Here is a 16,101-nt window from a genome sequence, read left to right as displayed (position 1 = left end):
TAGCCATAAATTAGGAGAGAGACACAAAACCAAAAACCAAAAACCAAAAGATTACATCACAGACAACAGGGGAGGGAATGTTGCCCACTACAGAAGAAACAAAGGGACACTTGAGCAAAGGGAGACCGACATAAGGGACAAACTGATTGTGCAATCCACGTGGTGGGGCCTACGAAGAAGTTATCCATAGCTGGTGTCGTGTCAAGTGTTGAAGGTCTGATTTCAGTTTTCAAAAGAATCCCAACGTACGTACATATATAAAGAGGATGATGAGGATCCCACATTAATTCCCACCACCAATTGAACCCTCTCATGAGCTGCTATCGCTAGGCCACACCACAGCACATGCGGACCACCAAAACATCATTTCATGCATCCATGCATGCTCCAATCACACTAATCTTCAGTCTTTTCTTTTAATTTAATTTTGATATGTATATTATTATATTACACCAAATTTTAGCTTTTTGTTCCATTGTCAATGTCCAAGTACTACTATTTAATTCTTAAATTCAGGATGGATGTTTAATGTTATATATATCCTATTACTACTCAAGTTTGCCATTAGTCATGAGCTTAAAATATTGTCTCTCCTAACTTGTATATATACCCAACTCATGACACATCAAAAATATCAAGGAGGATGCCAATTATTAGGGTCACTAATAATAATAAAATAATCATGATTGATATATAATTTTTAAATAATACAAAACCGATAGCGGTATTAATATTAATGGATCAATCTCTTGCATGGTATTTGATATGCTATGCAAAACCATTGGCATGAGGTTCTTATAAAATTCAAGAATTCCTTCCTTATATTAATTTTTTTGGGGAAGAGGCCTGGAAGATCAACGCTATCCTGGTGTACACATGCCGAGTTATATATTCGTGTACAGTAAAAGAAAGGAGATCGATTAATAAATGGGATTTCACCGAAATTAAATTAAATTTGTAAGATCGTCAATGTAGTGTATCAAGAGCTAGCTAGCTAGGGTCTTTAGAATTATACTGAATCTATCAGTATAGCTATCATTCTTCTGACACAATTTCACAATCAGAATCGAAATGGAGTGGCAGCTAATTTATTTCAATAAATTAATACATCAGTCATTGGTGGTATAGATTGGAAAGCATGTCATATATAAAGATATATATATATATATATATATATAGCAATAATGTTGACTGTTGACAATTAAGCACGAGCTAGGTAGAATATATTTTACTCAATTTAAAACTCAATTTCTCATTTCCTCGTACGTACGTACAGAATCTTGTAATTGCATGCATGAAATACTTCGGTTTAATTTCGACCAAGAGCTAGCGAGAAGGATCGAAGGCTAAAGCCAACTTAATTAGACGAGTAGTGATGATCGGTTCATATTTTATATTAGTTTACATGCATGCAGATTATTGATCATACATATATATGGCTTGATCTGCATGTAGTGATTGCCGATCGATTGGGTACTTGGGTTCTTAAATATTCATGCATGCGTAGACAAATTAAATATATATATATATATATATATGTATGTATGTATCTTCTCATGATAATAATAGACAAATTAAATACCCCACATAATAAAATCCATGGTACCATAAAATAACGTTTTTGTGATGATCGAATAATGATGTCCATTTACAAAAATGATTTGTGACAGGAAATTATACGTACTAAACTGTATATATGGGGGGAAGAAAAAAATTAATGGGCCATGCTACAAACCAAGGTATATGTTTGCAGCCAGATCGAAGATTGCTCGATCAGCTAGCTAGCTTCTTGCATCGTTTCTCTCAATTATTTTTGTAAAAAGATGATGATGATAAGAACTACGACGAAGCGCACAGAAACAGTTTGATAGCAATGATGGTCGATGAGATTTTTATGGCTGTAAAGTAACGTAGTACGTACGCACTGAATCATGATGCAGTCTACAGAATCATATATGGTGCAGGTACAGAACGACCACCGGCCGGCCCTTAAACTCATGCGCGTTAGCTATACTTCTAATTAAGAAATTAGTAATTAAATAATAATCATGAGAAAATGATCTTAATTAATTAGGGCTTAAAGCTGAGCTTCAAGTGCCAAATGATTGATTGGGAGATAAGATAATTGGTTGAGTGGTAGTCATGTGGAGCTAGATGATAGAATTAAGAGAGTGCATGTGGGATGCCACGTGAAGTGCATTAATTTTTTGAACAAACTCCACTTGTATACACACACAGAGTTAAAAACCTATACAATTCAAATATATCATAATGGAAGAACCGAACAAGACGCCATGTGAGAAGTTATTGACCTTCTGAACTAGAGAGAGAGAGAGAGAGAGAGAGAGAGAGAGAGAGCTGAAATCCGTGTAGGAATCGTTAAGCATAAGAAGCTAAAACAAATTATTACTCTTAAGTATTAGATTAACATTAATCTATAAGTGCCTACTTAAATATTATATATGCATGGAAACACTGCACAAAGAACAAAACAAGGTAAATTTCTTTGTCTGATCTTTTGTTTTCACCCTTTTTTTTTTTAATGGCTTACCAGGGAATGCTTAGTATGAAATCCCAAGCCAACTGATCAATGAGCTGACAAGCCAAGAGTACTATATACTCGACCATTTTTCAGACCAATAGGAGTTTGAACTTTAAACTTTGGACATGTTAGGGGAATGAATTAAACCAATGATTCTCAGTTGTGTAAAGTGATCAATACTGCAATCATGATTTCCCCTCTGATCTGTATTATATGCAACTTGCAAGATGAGTAATCTAGCTGCCAGATATTTGAAACCCCACTCATGAATATTTGTCATTTGGACCAGGACCAAGGGGCAAATAAACATCCTTAATTTTTATTTATTTTTTCTGGATAAGTACTCCAAGCTAGCCCAAAAAATCAACCTGAATAGAGCAACAGGAATGAAGTCAGTTAGCATATATATATGCTATAAAAAGAAAGGTAGGCCAAACCCACTTGTAACCTTATTTAGTATCATTTGCAGCAAGACTACTCCCACAAATTCTAGGATCGATTAAAGTCTTTGGACCGGCTTGTGAGATATATCATTATGATCATGACCCTACCGACAGCAATAGGGAACACCATCGTGGCCACTGCAACGGCCGGCCGGGCATCTACCGGGCAATTTACACTCACGTCTAGATCATCATGCATAATGACAATGACTAGTCTTTTATGTTGCCTTGGCTTGTCTGTACTGGAGCTAAGCGAACATAGTTTCTTCACTTTGAACCATGAAATGACATTACAAATTAACCTGAACATAGCTACATGAATCCACATTAATTGGGTTCGAAGACAAACTGATCAAGCTAATTGATTACTTAATTTAGCTGATAACATGACCTTTGATGTGTCTGTTTTGTTTCAAAGCTGAGAACACGATCATGATGATAATTATCTGTTTGTTTAGCCAGAAATAGCTCCTGAATTAGTCTCAGACGTTCAATGTGCTATTGATCAGATAAAGAAGATCATACTTTTTTTAATAAGAAGTTGAGTCTAATCAACCAAGCCAACAACCAATTAGTTGGGTTTTGTTAGCTATCAAACAGGTTTAGAGGTTAAATCACTCTGCAAAAAACAGACTAAAGCCAGCTTAATTATGTGATTAGAGACATTTAATTAACATATATGGTATTAGTCATAATGGTCATGGACGTTTGAGATGTGATCATGTGGTTCTGGACCCTGTAAATGGAACTAGGTCGACCATGGCTTGGCTTGGAATATTATTGTTGAATGCAGGATGTAAGAAAAAAGGGATAAAGCTACTTAGGGTGGCATTATTAATGCAGTACTTCTAATAATTTTTCTAAAAGATATAATTATTATATATATATATATTTTAAAAAATAATATTTGTAATAGTTATTGAGTGCGTAAACATCGTATATCTTTTTTTTTTTTAAAATGAATAAATATAAGATCTATTTAAATTTTTAATGGTGAACTCTACTCTTTTTAAAAAAAAATATGCGACGTTTGCATTTAACAAAGAGAATTCTTGTATATATTTAGTATTACTCATAGATTTTTGAGTATTTAGTATTTACTCAAATTTTTGAGCATGTTAGATCATTTTGAATTTTTTGCGGCTAAAGATTTTTTTTTTTTTTTTGTAAATTTCTTAAAAAAACAAAGAGAAAATTATTTTTTTGAAAAAACTTTGGGGGTGGTGGTCCCTGCTTGTTCCCATTAAATTCGTTTGGCTTACGTAAACTTTTATCAATAAAATTAAAGTTTCGATTGTGCCTAAAAATAAATAAAATAGGATAAATTAAACCCTGATAAGCTAGCTAGCTACCACTTTAGCAAACATGACAAAGAATATATTTATATATATATATATATATATATATATACTAGTTAAGGGCAACGTGCGCTGCACGTATGTCCAGTTGTCTACTATTAAATATTGTAAGATGTATAATAGGTAGTAAAATATGATCAATTTCAGATAGAATCATCGTGTAAAGTAAATCATCATATTATCACAAGCAGCATATGAATAAGGATTTTTAACTAAATCATTTCCCTTTTTATCTCATATTATAAACCCTAATATCAATGCTTATATCCAATAGTATTTTTACGAGTTCCAGATAAAATAATATATAATAAGAATCTTGGATCTTGTTAGGCAGCAAACTCAAGAATTGAATGCATTTAAATGAAATGTAACATCCATAAGCAAATTAAGATTATTTCTTTTACTAAAAATAAAATATTGTTTGGTTAACCTTACCAAAATCTCTTGTTTAAAAGACTAATGTTTCTATAATATTAAAAAATAATATTCTAACAATATTTTATTTAACTTTTAATTTTCATTTCAACTAATCTCATCTCAATTAGGATCTAAGCTATCAAAAAAAAAAAAAAAAAAACCTCAGTATCCAAACTCACATAATCAGCAAAAGAGCAAAAACATAAGAGAACCGGATTTGATGAGAAAAAAGGAAAAAGAGAGAGAGAAATTGATAAGAACACTGTTCATCCATTACTTATTTTCAAATAAAAGTCTATTTGAAAATAGATTTTATTCCAAAATTTTCATATCATATCATATCTCCTTTTTAAACATAACTGAAATACAAAATTTTAAAAATAATCATTACAACTTTCTCAAAATTTCAAATTTCAAATAAAATATAATTTATCTTTTTAAATTTTAAAATAAAAATAATATTATAAAATTATAATCTAAGTGTCTGATAATATTTTAATTTTATAATATTTTTTATTTAACTCTTTCTCTCTTTCAATTATTTTTTATAAAATTTCATGTCATCTAACTCTCTCCAACATTATATAAATTTTCAGAGAAGGAAAAAATTAAAAATGTTCTAATATATATTAACATATTCTAGACCATATTATTTAACACTACAAATAATGTTAAATTATTACGTTAGTTCAAAGGCAGTTTAGCTTTTAATTTAAAAATGCAAACCAGATCATCTTAATTTACTTCAAAAGTTTTCATAACTCTTTTTAATATTATTAAAACAAAAACACTATAAAAAATAATAACAATAAAAAGCATTAATTTATTTAACATTTTCACATTTGGGTAAATAAAATAGTAATAATGACATATTATATTTTTAAATTATTAAGAAGTTATAATTTATTTCCTTATGAAAATTTGTAATTATACTAACCAATCTACTATTATTACTCTTAATAATTATAGTTGGATGCGCATGTTGTATATTTGTTATTTTCAAAATAAATATATAATGTGTTAGTTTTAAAATTCAAAACTACAGTGGTAAGTATTAAATAATTTAATCATATATTTTATAAAGTCTCATCCTTTACATTTTAAAAAAGGTAATGATAGGGTTACTACCCTATTACTACCTAATTACTACTCATAGTTAATTTCAAGTTTTTTATTTTTTTATCATTTTCTTTGAAATATTTTTTTAACATCCTTAATCGAAAAAATTAAAAAAATATATAATTTTATTAATAATCACTTCCTTAACCATTAAGTAAAATAAAAAATTTAAAAAAAAATCAAATATAAAAAGAGTAGTAAATGAGTAGTAGGAGAGTAGTAATCCTATCATTTTCCTTTAAAAAAAATTAAACAAACTATAGTACATTAAAAATTATAGATCTACCTCAAATAGTGTAATTAATTTCAAGTTAATTAATAAACTATTCAATTTATCCAAAAATGAAAAAAAAATATTTAAGTTTATTTCTTAATAAATCATTAAACAAAAACCATTAATAAAAGAAAAAAATTAGATTTATACTGAAACTGTAACAATTCAATTCAATATTTACATAATTCAAAATTAAAGGAAATAAAACACAATAAAGACACAATGCTCCTATCAATAAAATAAAATAAAATTAAATTTATATAAAAAAAAAAAAAAGAGCCGCGGCAGCTTGCATTCGTCGTGGCAGTTAACGGCGGCACGATAGGAGCTGATATTGGAAGGGGAGGAACGCCGGACGGAGGGGAAGAGAATGGGTGGGGCGGTGTTGGCCACGCCGGCGTGCGGCGGAGCACTGGAGGCGACGAAGAATCGGACGGGCCGCGGCTTCGATTCGCTCGTGGAGGTCAATAGCAGCACGAGAGGGGCTGAGATTGGAAGGGAATGGAAGCCGGTCGGAGGGGAAGAGAATGAGAGCGGCGGTGTCGAGCACGAAGGAGTGCGGCGGCGCACCGTAGCAGATGAAGAAACGAACGGGGGAGAGGGGAGGAGGGGCTCGCGCGCGGGAGAGACAGGGGCAAAATGGGAAAATTCTCAGTGGCAAAACCGAAATTTTGGAATAACAGTAAGGGTAAAATTGGAAAAAAAAATGTTAGACGAAATCACTGTTACAGACCTCTTCGCGCTTTATATATAAGTAGATATATATATATATATATATATATATATATATATATATGGTAGTGATAGATTTATTACTTTGTTACGTACTACCTATCTACTATCTAAGTATATTTTAAGTTTTTATTTTTTATTTTTTATTTTTTAAATATTTTTTTAACATCTTTAATCACTAAAAAAAATTAAAAAAATATATAATTTTATTAATACTTACTTTCTTAATCATTAAATAAAATTAAAAATTTAAAAAAATTAAATATAAAAAAATAATAGATAAATAATAATAGAATAGTAACCCTATTATTATTGACGTCTCTTTTTCGTATGGTTCGAAAAACCAATTCATGCATGCATGCATGAGCTTTAATGAGCAAAAAGAAAAATTGCAGTAAATAGAATTAATTGTAACAAATATTGGACTATATAATTAAATAAATATATAGCTTATAAATTATTGGCTATTCAAAGCAATAAATCGCCGAAAGTGACTTTTTAAGCTCAAAATTAAATTAATAACGTCCTCATCATTAAGTACTTTAGCTTAGAAAAAAAAAAAAAAAAACTTTAGCCCTTCTTTTTTAGAGTTTTCTATGATTTTTTCACGATTCATCTATCTTAATTATGAGAAAGAAAAAAATAAAAACGAAAATTCCTGAACACATCATGTTAAAATTTCACTGAATTCATCTTGTTTGAATAATGAATAGACAAGATTACTTTAAGTGAAAAAATAAATTGATTTTTTTGTCGATCTTTCCATCAGCTTATCTATTCACTTTTTTATAAGTAAAATATATTCAGTAAATTTTTAACTGGATGTAAGTCTAAATCGCATACTCCGATCGATTACTATAACTCTACCTAGCTTGCTAATTGGCATCTTTTTCTTCATGTAGTTGTGGAAAAAAACCTTTGGAATTAATTGCCAAAGCATGCTGATTAATGGATCAATTTTAATTGACCACGTGACCCAATTTGAGAAGTCTTAAATAAAAATAATATTAAAAAAAAATATTTTAAAAATATTTTTAACTTTAATTTCAACTCAACTCAACTCATCTCATCTTAAAAAAACAAATGATATTAAAATTCAACATGCTAAAGCTAAAGCTCTATCGTGCATGTCATGACTTGACTTTGTGGCAAAGGTGAAAGCACCACAAAATCAAAACATAGAAAATCTTAGGATCATTGTGATCATCCCTTCAATAATTCATCACTTCCCTCTCCATGACGCTAAGACAGTCGCAATAATGCGTCATTAAAACCCAAGGAAAAAGAAAAAGAAAAGAGTGATGGAAATTAATAAATAAAAGTCATGAAATATATATGTGGGTGTAGGGGTGTAAATAATTCGTTTTGGACCGGTAAAATCGACCGGACCGAATTTTGGACCGATTGATCTTGGTTCCGAAATATGTGGACTGATGGCATTCGGTCCAGTTTCGGGATCTATAAATCTTAGACCGAACTGGACAAAATCGGACCTAACCCTTATATATATTTAAAAAAAAAATTTAATAATTTAATATATTATTTTTATTTAGTAATTATAGAAGTTAATGATGTAAATTTCATCTAATTTATTATCATTGACCATATAAAATATAAAATAATATATATTATCAATTAATATTAAATAATAAATCATGTGATAATTTATGTCATTATATGTAAATAGTTAATATATCATACTCTACTATTTACACTTAATTAAAATAATTAAGTAATTGTTTTTAAATACGAAAGTTACAAGCAAACGTGAATAATTATCTATGTACAATGAAATAATTTGATATTTATTAACCATATATAAAATGTATGATATTATTGATAATTATACATACTAAAGAGTAAAGTCTAAGTTAGTAAGTAGTAACTATCAACATCATAAATATAATTATAGTAAAATACTTTTTTAATGAGTTAGTTACATAATTTACATTAATAATTCACTTAATTTTAATTTAGTAATTTAAATAATTTTTTATTAAATATTTTAAAAAAAGATGAAAATAATAATAAAATGATTAGGTCGGACCTATCGGACCGATAGCTACCAATCCGGTCCCTATGGGCTATGGATGTTCGGTCCGGTCCAGTTCGGAGAAAATGATGTTTGTATAATTTCTTTCATAAACATCATTCGAACACAACTTTTTTAAATTTCAAATTATAAATTTTTTTCATTTAATCATTACAACTTTTTTAAATTTTCAAACAAAACATAAAAAAGAATACAATTTTTTCAAATTTCAAAATAAACTTATATTATAATAATATTTAATTTTATAATATTTTTATTCAATTTTTTCTCTTTATTTTTCCAAAATCTAATAAAAACCTTATCTTAAATGATTTTATTATTATTTATAAAATTTTTATCTCATTTTATTTTATTATCCAACGTACCCATTTCTAAAGGTGAAAACCGACCCCATCGGCACGGTTTTAGGGTAAAACCAATGCCAACCGATATTTTATTTTTAGGGGAGGAAACTGGCCGAAACCGGTTGATGAGGAGGAGAAACACCGACCGTCTCGACACTGGCAGTTTTCTGGCAGTTCACGATCGGTTCATTGGCGAGCTTCATCTGAGAGAGTAGAGAGAGAGAGTGTTGCAGAGGAGAGAGAGAGGATGAGAAATGAGATTGTGGGGCATTGGAAAGAAGATACATGAGGAAGAAGACGATCTAATTTCCAAACGTCGTTTTTAAAACATTATGAATAAAACGACGCTGTTTGATTTAATACCAAACGGCGTCGTTTCAGTTGTTTTAAAACATAACTATAGACTTAAGTGGAACGGCGTCATTTTGAGTACATAATATATAAAAAAAAATAACATTTATTTAATCGGCTGGTTCAACGGTTTGAACCAGGTTCAAATCAATGCCGAATCGGCCGATTTCGGTTTACACTATTTTTTGTCGCACGCAGACTAGTTCTCCACCAGTTTCGGCTGGTTTTGAGCTTCGACGGTCGGTCTAAATTGGTCTAGGTTAATTTCCCAATTTCTTGTACAGCTCCCAAAAAGTGGCAAATTACCGTAAGAGTTTCTTAGCTTTGCATGTACACAAAGTCGTGGGAGGATGGGATTGGACAAAAAGCAATATTTTTTTAAGCCTATGCATGTCCTTTTACTCGGTTGGTCTGACATACAACTTCGCGTATGGCTTTTGACTAGGAGTCACGTGAACATGATTACCTTCTCTGTTGGACAAAAAACAAAACAAAACAAAACAAAAAAATAAAAGAAAATAAAAGAAAAACAGTACCATGGTTGATTTAATGTGCCAAAAAGTGGTTTTGCATTATTGTAAGACTAGATAGAAATCAAGCTCACTGGTACTCAAGTTGTCAGTTTTCTTCTCGTCTCACATTCAACTTTCTATTATCATCGATCGATTAGGCTAATTATCTTTAATTTGTTTCCAAACATCAGATTAAAAGAGAAAAAAAACCATATATCTGAAATTGATTTTCTCCATATCCTTCCTTCTGCAATTGGAGGATTGAAAATTAAACACGTGATATTGATGTTATGATCTCTATTCTGTTTTAGAAAAATATATTGGTTCTTATTGATAGTCAAGTAGTGATACTTCTCATGACATTTCTTTTCCCGAGAGTTGAGTAATGCTACATATAACGTAGAGTGCGCAAGTGCCACGTAATCGTTTTGAAAAAAAGTATAGTCTATTATTAAAAATTTATTTATTTATTCATATAGATCCCGTATTTACTCATTTTTTTCAAATAAATGATTACGAAGTATTTACATACTTTACGACTGTAATTATCATTTCTCAAATAATTATATGCAATGCATCCGACCATTGAACTCTTAACCTACTAATCTTCCAAAGACTATCTATTAAGTATTTATTCTATCGACACGATCGGAACTCATAATTAAGTCTCATATGTTGTGGTAATCTAATCCATTTTTTTTCATAATATGAAAATTAGATCTCACCCTCACTATCCATAAAAGTGGGACTAATTGTCATTTTTGTTAATAGTTGACTTTTGTCTATTTTATCTTAGAATTTGGAAGACGATCGAGAGAATGAAAAAAGCCCTACCAATCGATTGAATACTCCAAAGCAACATAACTTATTGAATCATGTGTATCTGGTGGAATTCTCAACCACTGCATTGCAGTCGAATCCCCTCTTGACCCGACCATGAAAATGGACTCGAAACCATATTGCTCTCTAAATGGAGCTTGGATTCCCCACCTGCCGTCAATCATAAAAAGACTACATAAAAATAAATAAATTCATAAATTAACATGATTTGATGTAATATATCAGATTGTGAAATTTTTCTCTTTATAAAATAGATCTAACGAATTAAATCAAACTACGTCAATTTGTAGATTTACTTTTGTGTAATGATTTCTTTTTTTATATCTACAACACTTCTCTTAATTTTTAGGTCCCGTTTGGTTGTCAAATTCATCTGAGTTTAATTCAGTTCAGTCTAATTTTAAACTAAGTCTAACATCTAAATACTCAATTCTCAAATTACTAAATTTATATAATTCAAAACCTTTTTATATGTAGGATTCATAACCTTTTTTAATTTAATACTTTTTTATATGTGAGACTTATAATTTTTATTTAACTTTTTATAAATACATTTAAACTCTTTTTAATATTTAAATTTATTTAAATTCATCTTAAATAAATTTTATAAATTTTATTTTATTATTTAAACACATTATTATTTATAAAAAAATTTAACTCAACTCAACGTGGAAACGCTACCGGTGTTATTAATGCAAATTTGCTCGGGAGGAAAAATAAAAGTTGTGCTATTTGCACAGAAGTCTAACCTAACTAGAGTCGGGGATCCACCATTTATTTTTTTTGATTTTCTCTGTCTGTTAGGATCCACGTAGAGTCGATATCAATTATCAGATCAGCTTTCTGCGCAAACTTGCAATAAGGACTTTGTATAACTAGAATGATTGCAAGTCGAGTAGTTCATTTTGCAAATCCACGTAGTCTTTTTAGAAAAAATATATTTATTTTTTAGATAAAAATTAAAAATTAAATAAAATATTATTAAAAAATATATTTTTAATATTATTTTTATTTTAAAATTAAAAAAAATTGAATTATTTATTTTATTTTATATAAAAATTTAAAAAAATTATAATAAATAGATGAGATAAGATTAAAATAATTGTGAAAACAAACATGACCACTCGCTACTTAAAGACACAAAGACATATAGATAATGACTTCATACTTCTCATAATATATGTATATGAGATAAATCTCAAATCTCATATAAAGGATTACGCTCACTATTTTATATAAGATTTCACTTTTTTCAAAGGGTCTGGACTTACATGCCCTAGGGATGTATTTAACCTTACTGATCGGACGTATATAAGCTATCTATGATAACAATTAATTAGCCATTAAAACAGTTCCTATCGATTGATCAATATTCTTTGGTTGTTCATGATGATCAACCACCGAATCGAAGCTTGGTGGTCAATAAAAGCATGGCTGTGATGGTGACCCTGTACCGATTAAAAAAGCTATCCAACATATACAAAGCCGATTGTTCAACACGTTCATGGTATCACGATAACCAAACAAACTTGTCCTATCTATTATTTCTATCTATTACTTTCTTATATAAAAATAATATTTAGTTTCTCATTTGACAAATTATATTTAGAGAAAGTGCTATAAGAGCCGCAAAGAGATTTAGTATATTCATAAACTGATGTGATTTTTATGTAGTACGTTAGATTTATATTAGGTTTTACGTTAGATCTACATCTTTACAATTTGACGGATAACATCAAGTCATGTTAGTTTGTGAGTTTATTTTTATGAAATCTCTTTGTGGCTAAAATATTTTTCTTATATTTATCAAATATCAATTTAAATATTTTATATTTCTTCAAATTTTAAGAAAAAATCATATTCATTTAAGAAATTTCAAAAGTTTAAAAGAAAATTCATGTGTATATATATATATATATATATATTTATGATTGTCAAATATAGGATGCTCCCTAACAGGACTCCTTACAATAATTATGTCAATAATAGGATTAAAGTCAAGTTATAACCCGATCTATCTAGAAAAAAATGTCTAGGGTTCGTCCAAATGAACTTGCATCACATGTCCATCTAGCTAGGTTCCTAATCATCATAGGTTCCCCAACAGATAGATATTTTACAATAATTACGCATGGATAAACAATCCCAACATGACCTCCTCATCCCCCCCCTAATTTCCGGGTCAAAAAAAACCCTATACCAAGCTCAATCAATATGTTTGGAGCCGACAGAGCCATGTCAAGTGATGAAGCCAAATCCAAGGCAAGTCAATTTAACTATGTTAACCGAAAGTAACCGTCAATCAACTAAAAAAAAAACTATATACAAGAAAGAAAAGAAATAGCTACTAACAGTACAAAACAAAGTAGTGGGGGAGAGAGTATAATAAAGAAATCTGATTCAAGAACTCATTAGTTATGAATTTTCTTTAATGTTATGAGTATTATTAATAGAGGTTTGGTTTGGAAAAGGAAGAGGGAGGAGTGTCGGAATTAAGTTTTAAATGCAAGGAAGGGCCCCTCCGAGTCCGACCCCCCCCCTCGTTTCATTTTCTACTGCCCCATGTCCCTTAGAACATGGAGGAAATTATGGCGGATTCCCAACCATAAAAGCTCTCATACAACCCCCCTCCCAAACACTTCCTAGTTCTTGAAGCAACAAAACCCATCATGCCAAAAGTGAGAAGCCACGGCCAAAAAGAAAGTAACAGAAACCCACTTCTATACTATCATTGCAATCAAATCCAACAAGAAAAGCAGCCATGATTTTTGCACTTCCTTTGCCAATCACTCTTTTCAAATCCGTTTACACTTGAAAAAAGCAAGAAAGAAAGAAAGAAAGAAAAAAGAAAAAAAATTTCGGGCCACTCTTCCCAGGTAGTAAGTACTCTACTCTTAACCAACCAAAAAATTATAAGAACAAAGAAATTATGGAGATTGAATCAGCCAAGTGCGAGTGCTGTGGCCTCAAAGAAGATTGTACCCAAGACTACATAACCGAAGTCAAGGCCAAATTTGATGGCAAATGGCTTTGTGGGTTGTGCTCAGAAGCTGTAAGAGATGAAGTTAGCAGAGGAAAAAAGCCATTCGGAATGGAAGAAGCTGTGAAGGCTCACATGTCATTTTGTGGTAAATTCAAATCAAACCCGGCGGTTCGAGTTGCAGATGGGATGAGGCAGATGCTTAGGAGAAGGTCAGGGGATTCATCTTCTTCTCCATCTTCCGGTAAGAAGTATTCAAGGTCAGGAAGTACATCACAAGTGAGCGACGCATCGTCTTTCTCATTGTACTAATTATTAGAAAAGAAGTAGAGCTCTTGCTAGGGAGGGGGATTTGCATGCCATGTTGATCTTATATATGGTTGGAATAATTAATCATGTTGATAAGTAGCCTTTCATGCCAAGGCCGGTTTCAACTTGTATTTGTACAGGGGATCATATCATTTCAAATGGAGGCTGCATCTCGGTTTCCCTAGTTCTTGAATTATATTGGTATGTTCTTTTCTCTCCCTTTTTTTCGAATCTCCCAACTTATAATCATACTGGCATGGGAAAAAAATAAAAAAAATAAAATCTTTTGCCTTTTCTATTCCTTGAAAAGAAAACTTTCTTTCAATTCCCACGAAAAAAAAGAACCTTATAAGAGCTAGCTCTTTTGTTGGGTTCTTGACTGTCCTTAAAAAGAAATTTTCCCTGATCATCGTTGCATTTTTTTGATGACTTGATGTTTGTAAAGAGAATCGGGCAGTAGAACTGAAATTTCCTTAAAAAATTTAAAGATCTCATGAAGTCGATCTGCAAGTCAATGAATAAACATGAAGTATATTAATGCATGGGGTTGAAACTCGAATATACAAAATCGAACTCTTCTGGGTTAATTTCTTGATGCCTAAGATATTTTTCTTCCTACCTGACTCGATCACTATCAAGTTGATTATACAATCATTAACTTTATTAACAATTCTCTGTTTTCTAGTATTAAAAATGTGGCAGAAAGGGTCAACTTCCCACTCCACTATAAAGGACAATTACCTCAACATTATGCCCTATGCTTCAATTATTTAGGTTAAATTATTAATTTCCCCATTCTAGATGATTAGTGGTTGACAAGAGAAACATGTTTATTTTTGTAATAAGCTGGGCTTTGCAGTACTGATCAGATGTGAATGGGGTGCATTTAGTAACTGTATTATAGCCGTTGATCTTTGGAATATCAACCAAGTAGTACTTCATGTTTGAGCTACCCAATGATCTCCATTTCTGTTCCTAAGATAAGCTTGAATATTTCTTTGATTAAAAGAACTTATCTGCTTGCAATAAGACAGCCCAAAGCTGTGTAACTAATGAGATTAGAAAATGGATTGGCCTTACAAATATAGGCAGAGACCCCAACTCATAAAGTGGAAAACAGAGTTTAATGTGTAAATATGCATGTTAGATAGAATCCTCTTAAAAAAATCACATATGATCAATGATAATGATGGGTTTTGGGCATATGCAATATTCTCTGAAGAAAATGAGATTATTTGTGGAAAGAGCTGCAGTTTTGTGCCACTCAGGGTCCATGTGAACAGATGGGGTGCTTATTCATGAGTCAACATCTGCTTATTTCACAGTACTTTTGTTTTTTTTGCATGCACTTATAACCGTCTGAAGGTGTCGTGTCTGATCAGAATCAGCAATGCCTCTTATGGCATGGCATCTGAAATTGGATTCCTGAAAACTGTTGCAGGAGTGTGCAATAATAAGGCATTCAATTTACAGAGTTCATGTTGCAAGTCTCAACCATAATTCCTAAGATGCCTGCAGGCTGCAGCCCACTTAGGTATTGATCCATTCAAGCGTGTCTTAGACACAAAATAGCGAACAAATCTATACGCTTAACCATGTTTAATTCTATGATTCTTCAAAGTCTCCAAGCAAACTGCAGGTCCCCGCCATCTTCGAACAAGCATCCTAAAATTGGTTTTGACAAATATTTTCTTCCTCCCTTTATTATATATTTATTCATCTTGAAGGTCTTGTACAAGTTATATAATAAGATAATTTAGATTAAATTATTGAAAAAAAATTTTAGAAATAAAAATTCTATCCACCATCATTTTAATTCCTCATTAA

General features: G+C 30.8%; 1 protein-coding gene across 2 annotated transcripts; it reads left to right on the top strand.

Moving 5' to 3' along the window:
• Positions 1-13,455: 13,455 nt before the first annotated feature.
• On the top strand, positions 13,456-15,961 carry LOC109000338. Of its 2 annotated transcripts, XM_035691621.1 has the most exons (3): positions 13,458-14,209; positions 14,415-14,475; positions 15,716-15,961. In XM_035691621.1, the coding sequence occupies exons 1-3, from the start codon at positions 13,915-13,917 to the stop codon at positions 15,726-15,728; spliced, it is 369 nt and encodes a 122-aa protein (XP_035547514.1). In that variant the 5' UTR covers positions 13,458-13,914; the 3' UTR covers positions 15,729-15,961. The 2 variants fall into 2 exon arrangements, with proteins under 2 accessions (XP_035547513.1, XP_035547514.1); XM_035691620.1 differs by lacking the exon at positions 15,716-15,961 and having other exon boundaries at positions 13,456-14,209; positions 14,415-15,610.
• The last annotated feature ends 140 nt before the right edge of the window (positions 15,962-16,101 follow it).

The sequence above is a fragment of the Juglans regia genome, chromosome 7, assembly GCF_001411555.2.
Source record: "Juglans regia cultivar Chandler chromosome 7, Walnut 2.0, whole genome shotgun sequence".
NCBI lineage: Eukaryota > Viridiplantae > Streptophyta > Magnoliopsida > Fagales > Juglandaceae > Juglans > Juglans regia.
This window is presented reverse-complemented; position numbering and strand designations above follow the sequence as displayed.